This window comes from Exophiala viscosa (genome assembly GCF_022695815.1).
Source record: "Exophiala viscosa unplaced genomic scaffold EDD37scaffold_8, whole genome shotgun sequence".
NCBI classification, from domain to species: Eukaryota; Fungi; Ascomycota; class Eurotiomycetes; order Chaetothyriales; family Herpotrichiellaceae; genus Exophiala; species Exophiala viscosa.
The window spans coordinates 19,729-33,909 of record NW_026944360.1 but is presented as its reverse complement, the minus strand read 5'-3'; the positions used below and the strand labels follow the sequence as shown (position 1 = coordinate 33,909).

The window sequence follows — 14,181 nt, the reverse complement described above, 5'->3', positions numbered from 1 at the left end:
TCCTTTCTCAACCTCGCCCTGTTTCTTGACAGTTCCAACAGGTAAAGGGGAGAACCATGTTGCCCCTTTGTCAAAGACTGCATCATCGACTCCGACTTCACATTCGTTGTCTCGAAAAAGCCGGATTTGCCCTATGACTGCGGCGACGTTGACTTGTTCTTGGAGTTGCTTGAAACGCTTGAAACTGGGTTCTGTGCAATGGCCAACGGATGACCCCCGGAGCTAGGACCATTTGGAAGAATCTTCCGCTATTCTTAGGAGTCACGACGCGCGCAGGGTCAGTAAAAGCCGGCAGTGAGCCGGTAAAGAACAGCGGTTGGTGGCGTATGGACCCTTACCGGGGTATAGAGTTCACTCTAATGCAACGTGGATCGGTCCACCATTCTTCTAGTCAGGCACCGTAACACCTCACTCGTTCATCTTGATACACCAATATGTTCACCAGACTACAGGTGGATACGAAGTTTCAGGCAATCTCGATAACACAGATCAACTGCTTGTCGATCCGCAAACATGACAGCGCCGTTCGCGCGTCAAAAAAATCCTGTAGACCCTGGATAACTGATGCTCTGTATACGCTACACTCAACATCTGTATGTGAGTCGCGTGCTTTTCCTTCTCTTACCCCAGACTCATCTCTTTACTTCCCATCATATCTGCCACAACCATGAGACGCAATCTGTGCACAGCGCTCGCAATTAGCGCTGGCATTGCCACTGCTGCTCCCTTCGCGGGCGATGCCTCAGAACCGCATCTCCTCCGCACCCGCAACATCGTAGACACAATCTCGGATTCCTACGACTTTGTCATTATCGGTGGCGGCTTGGCTGGTCTCGTCCTCGGTGCACGTCTATCAGAAGATTCCAACCATACAGTGCTTGTCCTCGAAGCGGGCGGTGACGGTGACGACTATCGAGAACGTATAGGTGCGCAGACGGCCTATTCCAGTGTCTACGACGCTTCTTCTCCGGCGGCTGACAGTCGTGTAGATACTCCCGGAGATGCATATTACAATTCCTTATGGCCCACGCCACTCAATTGGGCATTCAACACCACGCCCCAGGCCGGCATGAACAACACACAGATGGAATGGCCTCGAGGCAAGGTGTTAGGAGGTATGACTGCTAGCCATACAGGAGGAAGAAGGAGAAGCTAACGTTTACGCGCATAAAGGCAGTTCCGCCATCAATGGAATGTACATGAACCGACCGGGCGAAATCGAAGTCAACGCTTGGAAAGACCTGCTTGCAGGCATGGATGGCGCAGACAATTGGTCTTGGGACTCCCTCTACGCTGCGATGAAGACGAGCGAGACTTTCACTCCTGCATCAAGCAGTATTGCACAAGAGGCAGGTATCAAATATGACGCCTCGAGCCATGGTACCAGTGGGCCGATACACATGTCTTACCCTGGATAGTATGTCACAAAGTCTGCCCTAACCTGTCACGCTGCTAACCACACTGTAGCACGTTTCCGTTAGTCGGGGAATGGTCGGATGCCATGCAAACCGTTGGTGTCCCTGTCTCTCAAGACACGTACGGTGGGGAGAACTGGGGCGCCTATGTCTCAACATCTGCGATCAACCCAACAAATTGGACACGTTCCTATAGTCGATCTGGATATCTCGACCCACTGCCGCCGCGCTCGAATTACGACGTGCTGGCAAATGCCTATGTCACCCGACTCATCTTCAATTCTTCCTCTCCAGCAGGCAACTTGACAGCAGACTCCGTCGAATACTCACCAGATGATGGGGCAACCAAACTGACTGTTAAGGTCAACAAGGAGGTCATCCTGGCAGGTGGCTCCGTCGGCAGTCCTGCAGTCCTGCTCTACAGTGGTGTCGGTCCGACGAATGTTCTCAACGGGGCCGGAGTGACGGTAGTATCCGAGCTTCCTGGTGTCGGCCACCATCTCCAAGATCATCTCGTAAGTTGGCGGCCTTGCGTGTACAACTATCCCATGCTAACGAAGACAGAGCGCTACAGTGCAGTTTGGCACCGATGAAGCCACGGCTGGCTCGATATATGCATCCAATGGATCTGAGACGGTATGTCGCAGTCCTTAACTTCAGTGGCGAAATACTAATTACTTCAGACCAACGCAGCCTTCCTATCATATGTGAACTCTGCCGTCGCCTACGTCAACGCAACCAACATGTTTGGTACCAGCCTCAGCAACTTGCAATCCAGCATCATTGGAGAATTAGACACTTATGCCGCAAGCGCCGGCACGGATGCCACTGTCGTCGCCGGCTACAAAGCCATCTACAACACAACAGTCAACACTATCCTCACAAGTCCCATCGGTCAGGTCGAAATGCTGATTGGAAACAATCTTAACGGCACTATCAACATCGGGGCATCACTCCAGCATCCATACAGTCACGGTCAGGTCTACATTAACTCTTCTAATCCCATGGACTATCCCGTGATCAACCCCAACTACCTGAACCACCCAGCTGGTAAGTAATTCATCGTGATCACCATGCGATTTAGCTGACACACTCTGTAGACATTCAGATCCTCCGTGAAGGGATCAAGCTGGCTCGTGCGCTGGGCCAGGCTGACCCTCTGTCAGGCAGCTTGACCGGAGAAACATACCCAGGCTCCGATGTGCAAACCGACGACGAGTGGGACGACTGGCTCCGCGAGGTGGCCTTCACCGAATACCACCCCTCCTCGTCGTGTGCAATGCTGCCCTTGGACCAAGGCGGCGTGGTCGACGCCAACCTGCGTGTTTACGGTCTTTCCAACGTTCGCGTTGCTGATGCCAGCGTACCTCCGATCGCTTTCTCTGCTCATCTCATGAGCGCCACATACGGCCTGGCGGAGCAGGCAAGCACGATTATTCGCAACTACCACAACATCGAACTTTCAGCCAAGTCCAGCTCTCACAACGGCACGACCTCGAGCAACAGCACATCTACGACCTCCAGTAAAAATTCTGCGTCTAGTATCGCTTCGAGCGGTGCTTCGAATACCATTACGACCTCAATTGGTAGTGATGGCGGCTTCACTGTCAAGCCTTGGACACTGCTCACTATTGTTATGACATGTATTGTTTCTGGATTTTGGTTATGAGCATTGGGCACCGGCACTCTTGTTTGAGCGGCATCATCAGGCGTATGGGAACTTATTTCTATTGGGTTTGGACGGTCTACAGATCGGTACATGGTCTACGGGTTTGGAAAATGGTTCTGACGAGCGGTAAATAGTCTACGAGTTGTACACGGTCTACGGACCTGTACGTGGTCGACGGTTTTGAACCTGGATGATCGCCATGAATCACATAGGGAAGGGTAGATAATTCACTAATCATTAATCAGGAGGTCAAAACACCTTCGCTTTCGCAAGATGCATCTTCTTCCATTCCTTGCAAGACACCACTATTCCAGCCTGCGCCCACTGGAAAACGATCCTCAACACTTTCGTAGCTCTTTCATGTGCGGCATTGAAGCTATTCATGAGAGTGGTGATGTCGTCCAGTAACCCATTTTCAAGGGGCGAATGGGGGACCTGTTGCATCTTATACGCAGTCAGTCGAGGCCTCATCAGCCTGACTCCGTGTTTGGCTTCAGCGCTGTTCACTGGCAGTCCGCCCGCATCTCAAGCAAGAGATATTGTTCATCCGCACAGCGTGTTCGTAATTGGTGGCCTCTCTGCAATTTGGCGGACAACATCCTGCTGTTCTTCGTGCCGGTGCTCCTGCTGGGCTGTTCACTGGTCTAACCGCATTGCCACAAACTCATGCATTCAGCCAGGCAATGTTTATTGGGGTGGCCAATTGATAGACGCACGTTGTACAACGGGCTTGTTCCAGTCCTTGTAACCCAGTCGAGGCCGGTTCCGTTTCCAGAGACTGCTATTGGTGGGTCATGTCGGCCCTGATTCGAGCAAGGTTACCGGCAGACGAGAACTTGGGGCCATCCACTGATCACACCTCCGTTGGATGACTACGGAGCAGCAGAAGATGAAGGAGCCGACGAGGCCAGTGTCGGGCCCCCCTGAAAGGCCTTTGTCATCCGCGAGGCCACGAATTGATAGACTCGGTGAGTAGCGTACGCATCTATCACCTACCGTGACGCGAAGGATGTACTCCAGGAGTGGAAGATATAAAGCCCACAGAAGCACTGGACCGAGAATGGCGATGCATTCTCCGTGGCCAGACACCGCTTGAATCTTGCAAACCCCTATCTTGAGATCCAGTGTCTTCACATTCTCGTTCTCTCTCTCTCTTTCTCATTACAGCATGGACATCACCACAGAAGCTCGGAGCCATCACGTCTCTCAAAAGCCGCCCTTGAGGCAGAATACTGTTCATGGCCATGCAGCGACGACTCATGACAGGGCTGCAAGGCATGGCCAGCAACCATCCTTGTGTCAATGGCTGAAGGAGGAGCCCTATCATCAACCATGGCATGGTTTGTATCTCCAATCCCACGCCATCTCGACCCATCTTACTACCAGCATCAGGCCGGATACTTCTGTCGGTAACGAGGCTCGCCATGAGAGCATCTCGGCCACCCTTGCATCATCCGAGTCGTGGACGAAGAAACGCGAGAAGGATCGACACTCCAGCAACACCGGGCGCTCCATTGAAGGTACAGCAATCCATAGCCAGAGGAGCGGCATAGCGAAGAAGTGCGACGGACCAGTGTCCACGGGACATTATATCAGGTACATCGGATCGCTCTTCGAAGCTACATCAACAAAAAGCAGTGCGAAGGGTGCTCAGTGCGAAAGACGCTGAAGACATTGTCCTAAGATCTTCACGGGACAAGGAAGGCAATTGTATTCGTGTTTCCATTCGTGTTGGATACAGCTTTGGATCATAGACATGCTAGTCATGGTTCAATGCTTGGGGTATGGGTATAATATCATCTCATCGGACATTGAAGGCGCGAGGATTAGGAGATGTCTTCGAGCAGAACCTTGCTGGCCTGTTTTTCCTAGTCATAACCCTACAGCGCCCTCCAATAGTCGCCGACCCCTATTTGAAGCTGTTATGCTCGAGGAAGCACACCACCCCATACCAAACGTGCATAGGACGTTGCTTTCGTACCAAGGCTATTTCAATGATCGAGATTGTTCAACTGGTGATCGACTTCAGTTATCCACCTTGATAGTGACATTCTTCTCAGCCGGTGGGATGATCTCATCCTCCTTCTGGCCCTTGAGGGTCGGCAATTCAGCGGCAGCTTCGCCAATGATGGCCAAGGCGCGCTGGATCTCCTCCTCGGTTATCACCAGGGGCGGTGCAAGTCGGATGATATTCTCATGTGTAGGCTTGGCCTGCTAATTGTTAGCACTTTGATCCACGGCAGCGATACTCATATAACTTACCAAGAGTCCCTTTTCTTTCATCAACATACACAAATCCCAGGCGCTGTGGCCATTTGTTTTCGACTCATCGATGACAATGGCGTTGAGCAGGCCCTTGCCACGGATCGTGGTAATCAAAGGAGAGTTCAGATCACGCAGACCGTCGCGAAAGATCTGTCCGAGCTTCTCAGCACGTTCGACCATCTTCTCCTCACGCACTACTTCGAGTGCACGGATGGCGACAGCACACCCCAAAGGATTGCCGCCGTACGTCGAACCATGTGTGCCAGGCTCGACGGTGAGCATGACATCTTTGCGACCCAAGACACACGAAACAGGATACATGCCGCCTGAAATAGCCTTGCCGAGGAGGACCATGTCAGGCTTGATGCCCGCCCATTCGTGGCAGAGGAGTTTGCCAGTTCGTGCAATACCGGTCTGGATTTCGTCGCAGATCAGAAGGACGTTGTATTTGTCGCACAGTGCGCGGATCTCGCTGAGATAGTTGTCGCTGGGAACGACAATGCCGGCCTCGCCTTGGATAGGCTCCACAAGGAAACCGGCGATCTTGTCACCATGAGACTCGAAGACCTCGCGAACAGCCGAGACGTCGTTATAGGGAATGACCTTGCCTGTAGCGGGGTTGACGCTGCCGACACCAGGAAGGTACGGGCCGTAGTTGTCTCTTGATTCGGGATCGGTCGACATGGAAATGGCGGAAAACTTGAATGAATGTGAGTATATCGCAGCGGTAAGAGTAGTCATGACTTACTGTCCGTCCGTGAAAATTCTCGGCCACACTAAGGACAAGTGCTTCTCCCTGGGGAATGCCTTTCGACTTGTAGCCCCATTTTCTGGCAATCTTGATGGCCGTCTCGACTGCTTCAGCACCAGTATTCATGGGCATCACCATATCGAAGTGGAAATACTTTGTAATGAACTCAGCAAACCGGGGGAAGACATCGTTGTAGAAGGCTCTTGAACTCAGCGTGAGGGTCGACGCCTGTTCTACTAGTGCTTTGACCAGTTCTGGGTGGCAATGACCTTGATTGACGGCAGAATATGCGGAAAGAAAATCGAGATATTGTTTGCCCTCGGGGTCCCATACTGTCGTTCCCAGTGCTCTGGCGAAGACAATGGGTAGAGGGTGGTAGTTGTGAGCAGCATATTCATGTTCGGCGTGGATGGCCTCTTCTGACGAGGAAGCGTGGTACTTTGAGGGATCCGGAGTGCCAGCAGGGTGAAATGCCGGTGCTGTTGCTTTCAATTGAGTGCCGGTACTGTGCCCATTGACCTGCGTAACACCGTTGACGCCATCGCCGTTAACTGCTGATGGTGCCATTTTGGGATACAGATGTAAGAAGGTTGTCCTATGGATGCGACTTTGATACACAAATAAATGACGTTCTATTGGCCACAAGCGGATATTCACACAAAGAGCGCAGACCTGGGCTTCTTTGAATTTATGTTATCTCAGCAATGAAATAATAAGTTTTCATGAACTAGGACGTTGCCGGAGGGTCAGATTATGTACTGCGTTGCCTCTGTGGACCAGCAAGTCATGTGCAGAGATTTCAAACAGAAACTGAATTGTTTGCTATACCCCTAAGTGCAGGTGTATCCCTAATGGAAGGAGGTCGATCGCTAAAAGCAAGCCTAAGCGCACCAGTATTGTGGCCCGCACAGACAAAGGTGATAGGGTTGGTCGTTGGGGGAGAGCCTGGGCAGAAATGCAAGGGCAAGAGTCCGAGACCTCGAAGGAGGGGCCCAACGGGCAAATCAACTCACCTTGTCTGCGCGGCACCATTATTGGAGTACAGTCGATGTCATTGTGCGGTTAATTGCGGCACACTCTACACATGCTCCGTTCATTTCATTCTCACTTTCGACTGTCATAGGGTGTAGCATTCACCTGTACACAATTGTATCTGTCCTTGTTGTCAAGCAGCATACATCAACTCGAATTCCAAATTCCTAGGATGGCAGCCGTGAAAGGCCCCGGCGCCGCTCAGAAACATGATGGCTCAGGCTTACGGGTTGCCATTGTCCACGCGCGCTGGAACGAGACCATCATCGAGGCCTTGGTCGGTGGTGCGAAGAAAGCTATGTTGGCCTCGGGGGTCAAAGAAGAGAACATCGTCGTCGAATCCGTACCTGGCTCATACGAGCTGCCGCTGGCAGTCCAACGAGTTTATGCTGCGTCACAAATACAAAGCACTGCCAGCACGGTAGCTGGTGGTATGGGCAATCTGGCGAGCGGCATTGGAGATCTACTCGGTGGCAGTAACTCCACAACAGATTTGCAAGGAAGCCTCCAACCCGGTCCCCCCGAGGCGGACAAGAAAGAGGACAATTCACTGCAACATGCCTTCGACGCGGTAATAGCCATTGGCGTGCTGATCAAAGGAGAAACGATGCACTTTGAATACATTGCAGACGCCGTGAGCCATGGGTTGATGAAGGTGCAACTTGACAGCCAAATTCCTGTCATCTTTGGCCTTCTTACAGTGCTCAACCAGGGCCAGGGTCTGGCAAGAGCTGGTCTTGATGGAGGCAGTGGCAAAGAAGCCACGGGCCACAACCACGGAGAAGACTGGGGCAACGCTGCGGTCGAGCTTGGTGTAAAGAGGAAAGGCTGGAGTCAGGGAAAGATTGCAGCATCATGATTGAATCCAAAAAGATATACCATCTCAGCATACCACAATTCATTGCAACTCATCTCAAGTCGAATTGATAAGCAATGGACTGCAATTGGGTCGGACGACCTGGACTGATCTATCTTGAAGGACAACGGCACTTTTGCTTCAAGCTATTGACCACCATGACCACTATGACCATAACCCTCTCAGACGCCGGTAATGCTACAGGACCTTGGAAACAAGCAATCACTCTTGCATGGCGTCTCCTCCTTCCTCATCTTCGTCATCATCGCCTTCCAGGCTCTTCTTCGCCGCTTTCTCCGCTTCCTCAAACAGGTCTTGTGGGACAGGTTGATGTCGGCCTTTGGTAGGACCATCTAAACTTGAGATCCAGGTCATTTCCAGCTCGAACTCTTTGTCCTTTGAGTCTTCGTGGGCCACGTAGATGATCCGGGCAGCCTCCATCACAGCATCCTTGAGTGTAAGAGAGCAAGTTGGCGAGGCCAGCTCGAGCTTCTCGAGTTCCCCTTTCGCAGCCTGCCGTCCTTTGCCAGTCGCAGCTCCATAGTAGCCCTAAACAACCAGTCAGTATACAGAAAGTGCACTTGCTTGACTTGAAACATACCCAATACAGTCCACTGGGCTCGATCATGTAGAGACCTGGACCACCTCTTTTCGCAGCCTCCTCTTCAGACTTTCCCCCACCACCGACTGAGGGCCCCATTCCAACCTGTCCATCCACACCAAGCTCGGCTTCAGAGTCCCAGCCTCCCAAGATTGCAGTGACACCGAAAGGCCGCACGCTAGAATAGAGAGTGTATGCCTGGACGTAGCCTCCCATTCTTGATGCCAGAGCGCTGACAGGTATCGGTGCTTTATATGTTTGCCGCCAACTGCTGGCCTCGTCTCTTGCTCTGCTTGTAAGGTGTCGAGCATCAGGTAATAAGCCCGAGCATACAACGCCTGCATTGCGATCTACCGTTGATATCCTCTTGTTGCAACCGGGTTTGAGGAGCTTCGACGTGATTATCTTCTCGCAAGCCAGAACGACACCATGCTTTGTTCTTATGCCGATACAAGTATTGCCATTTTCGACGGCTTTGACAGCATATTCGACCTGGAAATTTCGACCATCGGGAGAAAAGACGGAATTTGAGAGATCGTAACCCGTGCCTATTGAGGTCTACCACGATGCGGTCAGTACAGGCGGAAAGGTGCCCAGGAAGTGTGGTATACCATCGCGAATATGAACGTTTCTGATTGTGCAAGGTGCCAACAAGTGATGAAAGCAAAGTAGCTCCTCGTAGAACTCACGTCGAGTAAGTTGGTAGATGGTTTGGTTGTGTTAATGCGGTCGCTCTTCTCCAGAACAAACACCTGTAGGCCTCCGCAATGCGCGTCCTCAACTTTCCTAAGCGCAGTCAAGAGCAGTCTGCCTGAAACGGTTTAGCTCATGGATGGGGAGTCATGTTGTCACGCGGCGAGAGCGGATGCCGAAATCAACGACATCCCTTCCTTCTTCACTCTTAACTTTTCGATCCTTCCATCAGTTATATCATCTATCTCATCTCATCGAAGCTTTGACTACAAGATCCCTCTCATGCTTTGATGCTGAGCTGAGTCTGACTTGGTATTGGAGTCATCAACCATCGATTCCCTTGCAAAAACCTCCTTACCCCACTGTTCTCCTATCATCCACCTTGACCGTCGTATCTCATCACAGAGCAAGCAATCTACCATTTGGCACCCCTTCCAGATCTGATTTTCATACCCTGGACTGGATTTTGGACTTCCGCCCGACGGCTTTGTTCTGGACCCTGGGACCTGAGGAAGGCCTCCTGGACACCGGATCCGGACATTCCCGGACTTCTGGAGCTCTTATAGCAGTTCAGTCTGATTAGTTAGTACAATACGATTTCGAAGCCTGAATCTCGAATTTTTGCTTCTCCCTCTTGCTGGTTCTCGTTGCTGCGTTCGGCATCTGTGACGGCTGGTATTGGCGTACATCTGCAAGGCTTCAGAAACATGGCGTCGGCATTTCACCGATGCCAGTACTGTGGCTACGAGACGGATCTCTCTGGGAATCTGGCAGTGTTTGAGGAGGACCCACACTGCAGACAGGTCTGTTCAATCCCATCCCTGTGCATGACCTTCTGATTCGTTGCTTCTAGTGCGGACTATCGGCATCCGAGAGCGACATCAAGATGCAGGACGACCTGATCAATATGATGACCAGAAACCTTCAGCTTAGCTCTTTGCCGCCCCAACCCGACATGTCCACGCCGCCTACTCCTCAGGTCATCCCGCAGTCGCCACCAATCGCGTACATTACCCAGCATTATCACCATTCTTCACATCAGGTACAGTCACACGATATCGCGGTATCGACAGCTCTCGAGCAGTTAGGAATCAATGCTTCAGCACTGTTTCCGTCTCAGTTGCAGTTGTTCAAGGATGCAGATTCCGAGAAAAGATCAAGACTGATAGAGCTATGGCGTATAGCGCCTCCAAGCTGGGGACCACAAATGCAGCCAGATGAATTTGGGAATTTGCCTCAGACTAGCATGGAAAAGGAAGAGATGATTGCAAGGAACTGCCTGCAAATTGCTGAACAAGAGAGGCTGAAGAACTTGCCTGTCTTACCTGGATATGAAAAACGAGCAGCTGAACCTTACATGGTGCATGGCTATACTACGATGGATGATGACAGCACCCCCACGAGGGATATGGAGTACAAACCATCGAATGATCCAGCGTACAATAGTCGTGAATGGTGGCATTTGTCGGCTGAAGAACCTATGGAGCATCAATATGGCATGCTTCAGCAAATGTGGGGGTATGGTTTCGATTATTCGCCAGCAGGGAAAAGAAATGATGGAGATGCAGAAATGTCCTAAAGGCTCATCAGCATGGCTGCGTGGTGTTTTGAGGTTCTAGATCATCGGATATTGACTGCATAGATTGTCCATCACGGAATCTACTTCTCTTTGTTTAATGACAATGGTACATACTGCTCATGATCTTCTTCAGCTTATGAAACCCGGCACAGTCTGACGCAGCGACCAAATCTATCGCCTTGGAAGAGGAATGACAACTCGATGGTAGAAAAGTGTGTTCATGTCCTCCTCCGTCATCACACAGGCTGTTTATTCGCCCGTTCGTTAGCCGAAATGGGGGTTCGCGAAAATGCGGCGAAGAGGAATGGACAACCAAGAACCACAAATCCGCTTCCCACCCACCCAAATAACTGCAAGCGTTCCGAAAACCCTCCACCAAAGTGAAGGACAGTGAAGGTGTAGACTGAGTCGACATGAGCAGCATGATCATCTTGCTACTTTGAAACCCTATGATTTAGATCCTTGCCTGTCACGGTCGCATGCAGCTCGGGATCCGGACGTCACCTTTACCTCCACCCTACGCCGGGCGCAATAGGCGCAACAGGCCTCACGATGGCTTCGATGAGCAAAAGAACACAGGCTCGAAATGAGAGAGAGCTGCACGAGTTACTCAATTTGCCCGGTAACTCACAATGCGCCGACTGTGGCGCAAGGAATCCAGCATGGGCAAGCTGGAACTTGGGCGTCTTCCTTTGTATGCGATGCGCTTCACTGCACCGGAAGTTGGGTACACATATCAGCAAGGTCAAGTCATTGAGCATGGACACGTGGAACACGGAACAAGTTGAGGTGATATATGGCAATATGCTCACAGCGTCATTCACTAATAAAGACAGAACATGAAACGCAACGGCAACAATGCAGTGAATAAGACGTACAATCCTAAGAACAAACGACCTGACATGCCGCTCGATGCAGATGAGGTGGACTCGGCGATGGAAAGATTCATAAGAAAGAAGTACCAAGAAAAGAGTCTGTCGGATGGAAAACCTCAACCTCCTCAACGTGACGACCATTCAACAACAAGTTACTCGAGGCCCCAACGAGAAGAGTCTCCTCCCCCCCCTCTGCCGCCTAAAAAGGGCAAACTCTTCGGCTTCAGTCTGCGGACATCGGCTTCATCTCTTCAATTGTCGAGCAAGAAAAAAGCGACTAAGGGGGCCCAGGCTCGCGTTGATAGGGATTTCCATGTTCCTGATGATGGTTACAACTCAATGTCGAGAATGGCTGACGCACGCTTTGAGATGACAGATGCAGACTTGCAGAAGAAGTTGAATGCTCTACTAGACATGGGGTTTCCAGACGTGGAGCGTAACACAAGTTTACTGAAGAAACTGAATGGCAACGTCGAGAGGACTATTGCTACACTGATTCAACTGGGGTCAAGTGAGAACACCAAGCCCCCAAGCACCCGTGGCACCCAAAGACTAGAAAGGAGTACTTCTGAATCCATTCAAGCAGCTACTGGCGCGTCTACGACCGAACCAGCTGCTCAAAGGCCTGCAGAACCTTCTTACAACCCCTTCACTCAGATGACCAATCAACAGACTGTTGGCCTTTCCATGTCAAAACCTCAGGAACCCAATTATGGCAGCAACAACCCATACGGCCAAGCCAACCGAGCTCCGACCGAGTCAGAACTGGAGCAGTCTTTCCAATCCATGCAGCTTGCTCAACCACTCTTTCCTCACAGCACTGGAGGATACCCAAGTCAATATGCCCCTTTGCAGGATCCCCGTTCTCAATACTCGATGACTCCCCCAGTGCCTTCGACGCATTTCCAACAGGGTTACACCGCATCCCCAGCTGCCGTACCTATGCCTACCAATCCTTTTTTCCAGTCGGCGCCCGTCTCTACCCAATCTACGGGGAACAACCCTTTCCTTCCTCAACCTGCTCCCTCATCTCCATCCATGAATCCCTTTTTTGGCTTTCAGCCAGCACAGGCACCACAGACTCAGCAGCGACAGAGTTCACTTCCAGCAAGTCTGAATCCTTTTGGAATACCACCCTCACAATCAGCCCCTCAACCGGCGCAGCAGCCCTTTGCAGCACAGGCCGCGTCCCAAGGTCAGGATATCTTTGGTACCATTCAGTCAGACCCGTTTGCAAATCAAAACAACCCCTTCCAACCCCAGCAGCAACGGCCACAGATGCAAAATCCAGCTTCACAAACACCCACAGGCTTCCCAAACTTTCAGTACGGCCAGCCTCAAACCCAGTCGCAGCCACCGCATCTTCAACAGCACCAAACCTCATATCAACCTCAGTTCAGTCAGCAGCCTCAACAACTCATGCCCCAGCAAACAGGTCGCTATGATAAAAATTCCATCATGGCTCTCTACAACTATCCTCAATTGGCTCCACAACAACTAGCTTCCATTCCTGAACCCACTGATACAGCAAATCAGCAGGTGGTCTCGCCAACTCCATCAGGCGACATTTACGGACAGGGTCTGACTCCCACGAAGCGCAGCGCTACGATGCCGGTTTCATTATCTCACATGCACTCTTCAGGCGGAGGTGGAAGCCGAAATCCCTTCTTGACAAACACCGCGAGCACAAATGCCAATGCGAATGTCGGCGTGGCTTCTCCACCTTCTGGACAAGGACAAACTCAGCAAGGCATTGCTGCAAGACATGCCAGTAGAGAAAGCATGCTGATCAGTGGTCTAGAAAGCGGCCGGCACAGTCCCGATGCTTTTGCCAACTTGAGTGCGCGGTATCGATGAGAGGTGTGCTGAGAACAAGACGCTTCTCCTACAGGACTGTAGGCACCACCGAAGCTGCTAGCCACATCATGTGTCTATCTGGACATGTTGTGCTAGCTACATCTCGCAGTGAAGCGGTTTGGAGCAGCCTGGGAGGCAGCGCTGTCTGTATCTGCCCAATTGCGTGATCAGCAATTCTCTTCCCGCTTATGCCAGACGCACATGAAACGGTGTTATCCTGACAGAAAGGCAGAGTCTTGGTATTATCAATCTCGAACTATCCTCGAAAACGAGGGATGTCACATAACAGCATGTGGTTGAACCAGCACGTACTCCAGTCGCGCCACAAGTGCACCAAATGTGCTGGGATGATTTTCTCGCGCAGGTAAGCATAGTGGGAAATAGTTATCACGAATCTCTTTGGGTCAGCATCTTCTTCTCAGCCATGAAAGAGAGTGTGCCATGTACATAATTTGGGCGCGAAGGTTGGCACCACGAGAGCAACTAGGCTCATAGCGCTGTTGTTTCAAAGCTCTACGAATTTGGAACAAGTGCAAAACTATCAAGTTGTCTTCAAAAAGGCTTTTGTCATTGTCCCCATAGCCCGAC

At 51.3% G+C, this 14,181-nt stretch overlaps 6 protein-coding genes across 6 annotated transcripts; 4 read left to right on the top strand and 2 right to left on the bottom strand.

The window, feature by feature from the left end:
• The first annotated feature begins 349 nt into the window (after positions 1–349).
• Positions 350–3,377, top strand: EDD37DRAFT_634542 (aryl-alcohol dehydrogenase). Its single transcript, XM_062816859.1, has 7 exons — positions 350–926; positions 990–1,115; positions 1,174–1,417; positions 1,468–1,930; positions 1,980–2,051; positions 2,099–2,465; positions 2,516–3,377. Exons 1-7 carry the CDS (start codon positions 668–670, stop codon positions 3,082–3,084), a joined length of 2,100 nt encoding a protein of 699 aa, XP_062668146.1. The 5' UTR covers positions 350–667; the 3' UTR covers positions 3,085–3,377.
• Positions 3,378–4,931: 1,554 nt separating this feature from the next.
• On the bottom strand, positions 4,932–7,093 carry EDD37DRAFT_466105 (ornithine aminotransferase). Its single transcript, XM_062813036.1, has 3 exons — positions 6,098–7,093; positions 5,347–6,048; positions 4,932–5,295 (listed from the first exon to the last, which is right to left on the bottom strand). Exons 1-3 carry the CDS (start codon positions 6,665–6,667, stop codon positions 5,110–5,112), a joined length of 1,458 nt encoding a protein of 485 aa, XP_062668145.1. The 5' UTR covers positions 6,668–7,093; the 3' UTR covers positions 4,932–5,109.
• A 1-nt stretch (position 7,094) lies between these two features.
• EDD37DRAFT_466082 (riboflavin synthase beta chain) lies at positions 7,095–8,142 on the top strand. The gene has a single exon (XM_062813033.1). It carries the CDS (start codon positions 7,305–7,307, stop codon positions 7,989–7,991), a length of 687 nt encoding a protein of 228 aa, XP_062668144.1. The 5' UTR covers positions 7,095–7,304; the 3' UTR covers positions 7,992–8,142.
• On the bottom strand, positions 8,101–9,312 carry EDD37DRAFT_466103 (proteasome component C1). The gene is made up of 3 exons (XM_062813035.1): positions 9,201–9,312; positions 8,590–9,147; positions 8,101–8,537 (listed from the first exon to the last, which is right to left on the bottom strand). Exons 1-3 carry the CDS (start codon positions 9,201–9,203, stop codon positions 8,211–8,213), a joined length of 888 nt encoding a protein of 295 aa, XP_062668143.1. The 5' UTR covers positions 9,204–9,312; the 3' UTR covers positions 8,101–8,210.
• Positions 9,313–9,989: 677 nt separating this feature from the next.
• Positions 9,990–10,861, top strand: EDD37DRAFT_651542 (uncharacterized protein; the record flags this gene model as incomplete). Its single annotated transcript, XM_062818366.1, has 2 exons — positions 9,990–10,085; positions 10,136–10,861. The coding sequence occupies 2 exons, from the start codon at positions 9,990–9,992 to the stop codon at positions 10,859–10,861; spliced, it is 822 nt and encodes a 273-aa protein (XP_062668142.1).
• A 468-nt stretch (positions 10,862–11,329) lies between these two features.
• EDD37DRAFT_466161 (uncharacterized protein) lies at positions 11,330–13,937 on the top strand. The gene is made up of 2 exons (XM_062813037.1): positions 11,330–11,650; positions 11,698–13,937. Exons 1-2 carry the CDS (start codon positions 11,414–11,416, stop codon positions 13,591–13,593), a joined length of 2,133 nt encoding a protein of 710 aa, XP_062668141.1. The 5' UTR covers positions 11,330–11,413; the 3' UTR covers positions 13,594–13,937.
• Positions 13,938–14,181: the final 244 nt, after the last annotated feature.

Coding starts and splice junctions, on each gene's coding strand:
- EDD37DRAFT_466103 (XM_062813035.1), bottom strand. Junction 8,538..8,589: donor AGCCCAGTGGACTGTATTGG/GTATGTTTCAAG, acceptor CTGGTTGTTTAG/GGCTACTATGGAGCTGCGAC.
- EDD37DRAFT_466161 (XM_062813037.1), top strand. CDS start 11,414: ATGGCTTCGATGAGCAAAAGAACACAGGCTCGAAATGAGAGAGAGCTG. Junction 11,651..11,697: donor GGAACACGGAACAAGTTGAG/GTGATATATGGC, acceptor TAATAAAGACAG/AACATGAAACGCAACGGCAA.
- EDD37DRAFT_466105 (XM_062813036.1), bottom strand. CDS start 6,667: ATGGCACCATCAGCAGTTAACGGCGATGGCGTCAACGGTGTTACGCAG. Junction 6,049..6,097: donor AGAATTTTCACGGACGGACA/GTAAGTCATGAC, acceptor CATTCATTCAAG/TTTTCCGCCATTTCCATGTC. Junction 5,296..5,346: donor TGAAAGAAAAGGGACTCTTG/GTAAGTTATATG, acceptor AACAATTAGCAG/GCCAAGCCTACACATGAGAA.
- EDD37DRAFT_466082 (XM_062813033.1), top strand. CDS start 7,305: ATGGCAGCCGTGAAAGGCCCCGGCGCCGCTCAGAAACATGATGGCTCA.
- EDD37DRAFT_634542 (XM_062816859.1), top strand. CDS start 668: ATGAGACGCAATCTGTGCACAGCGCTCGCAATTAGCGCTGGCATTGCC. Junction 1,418..1,467: donor CACATGTCTTACCCTGGATA/GTATGTCACAAA, acceptor ACCACACTGTAG/CACGTTTCCGTTAGTCGGGG. Junction 1,931..1,979: donor ACCATCTCCAAGATCATCTC/GTAAGTTGGCGG, acceptor TAACGAAGACAG/AGCGCTACAGTGCAGTTTGG.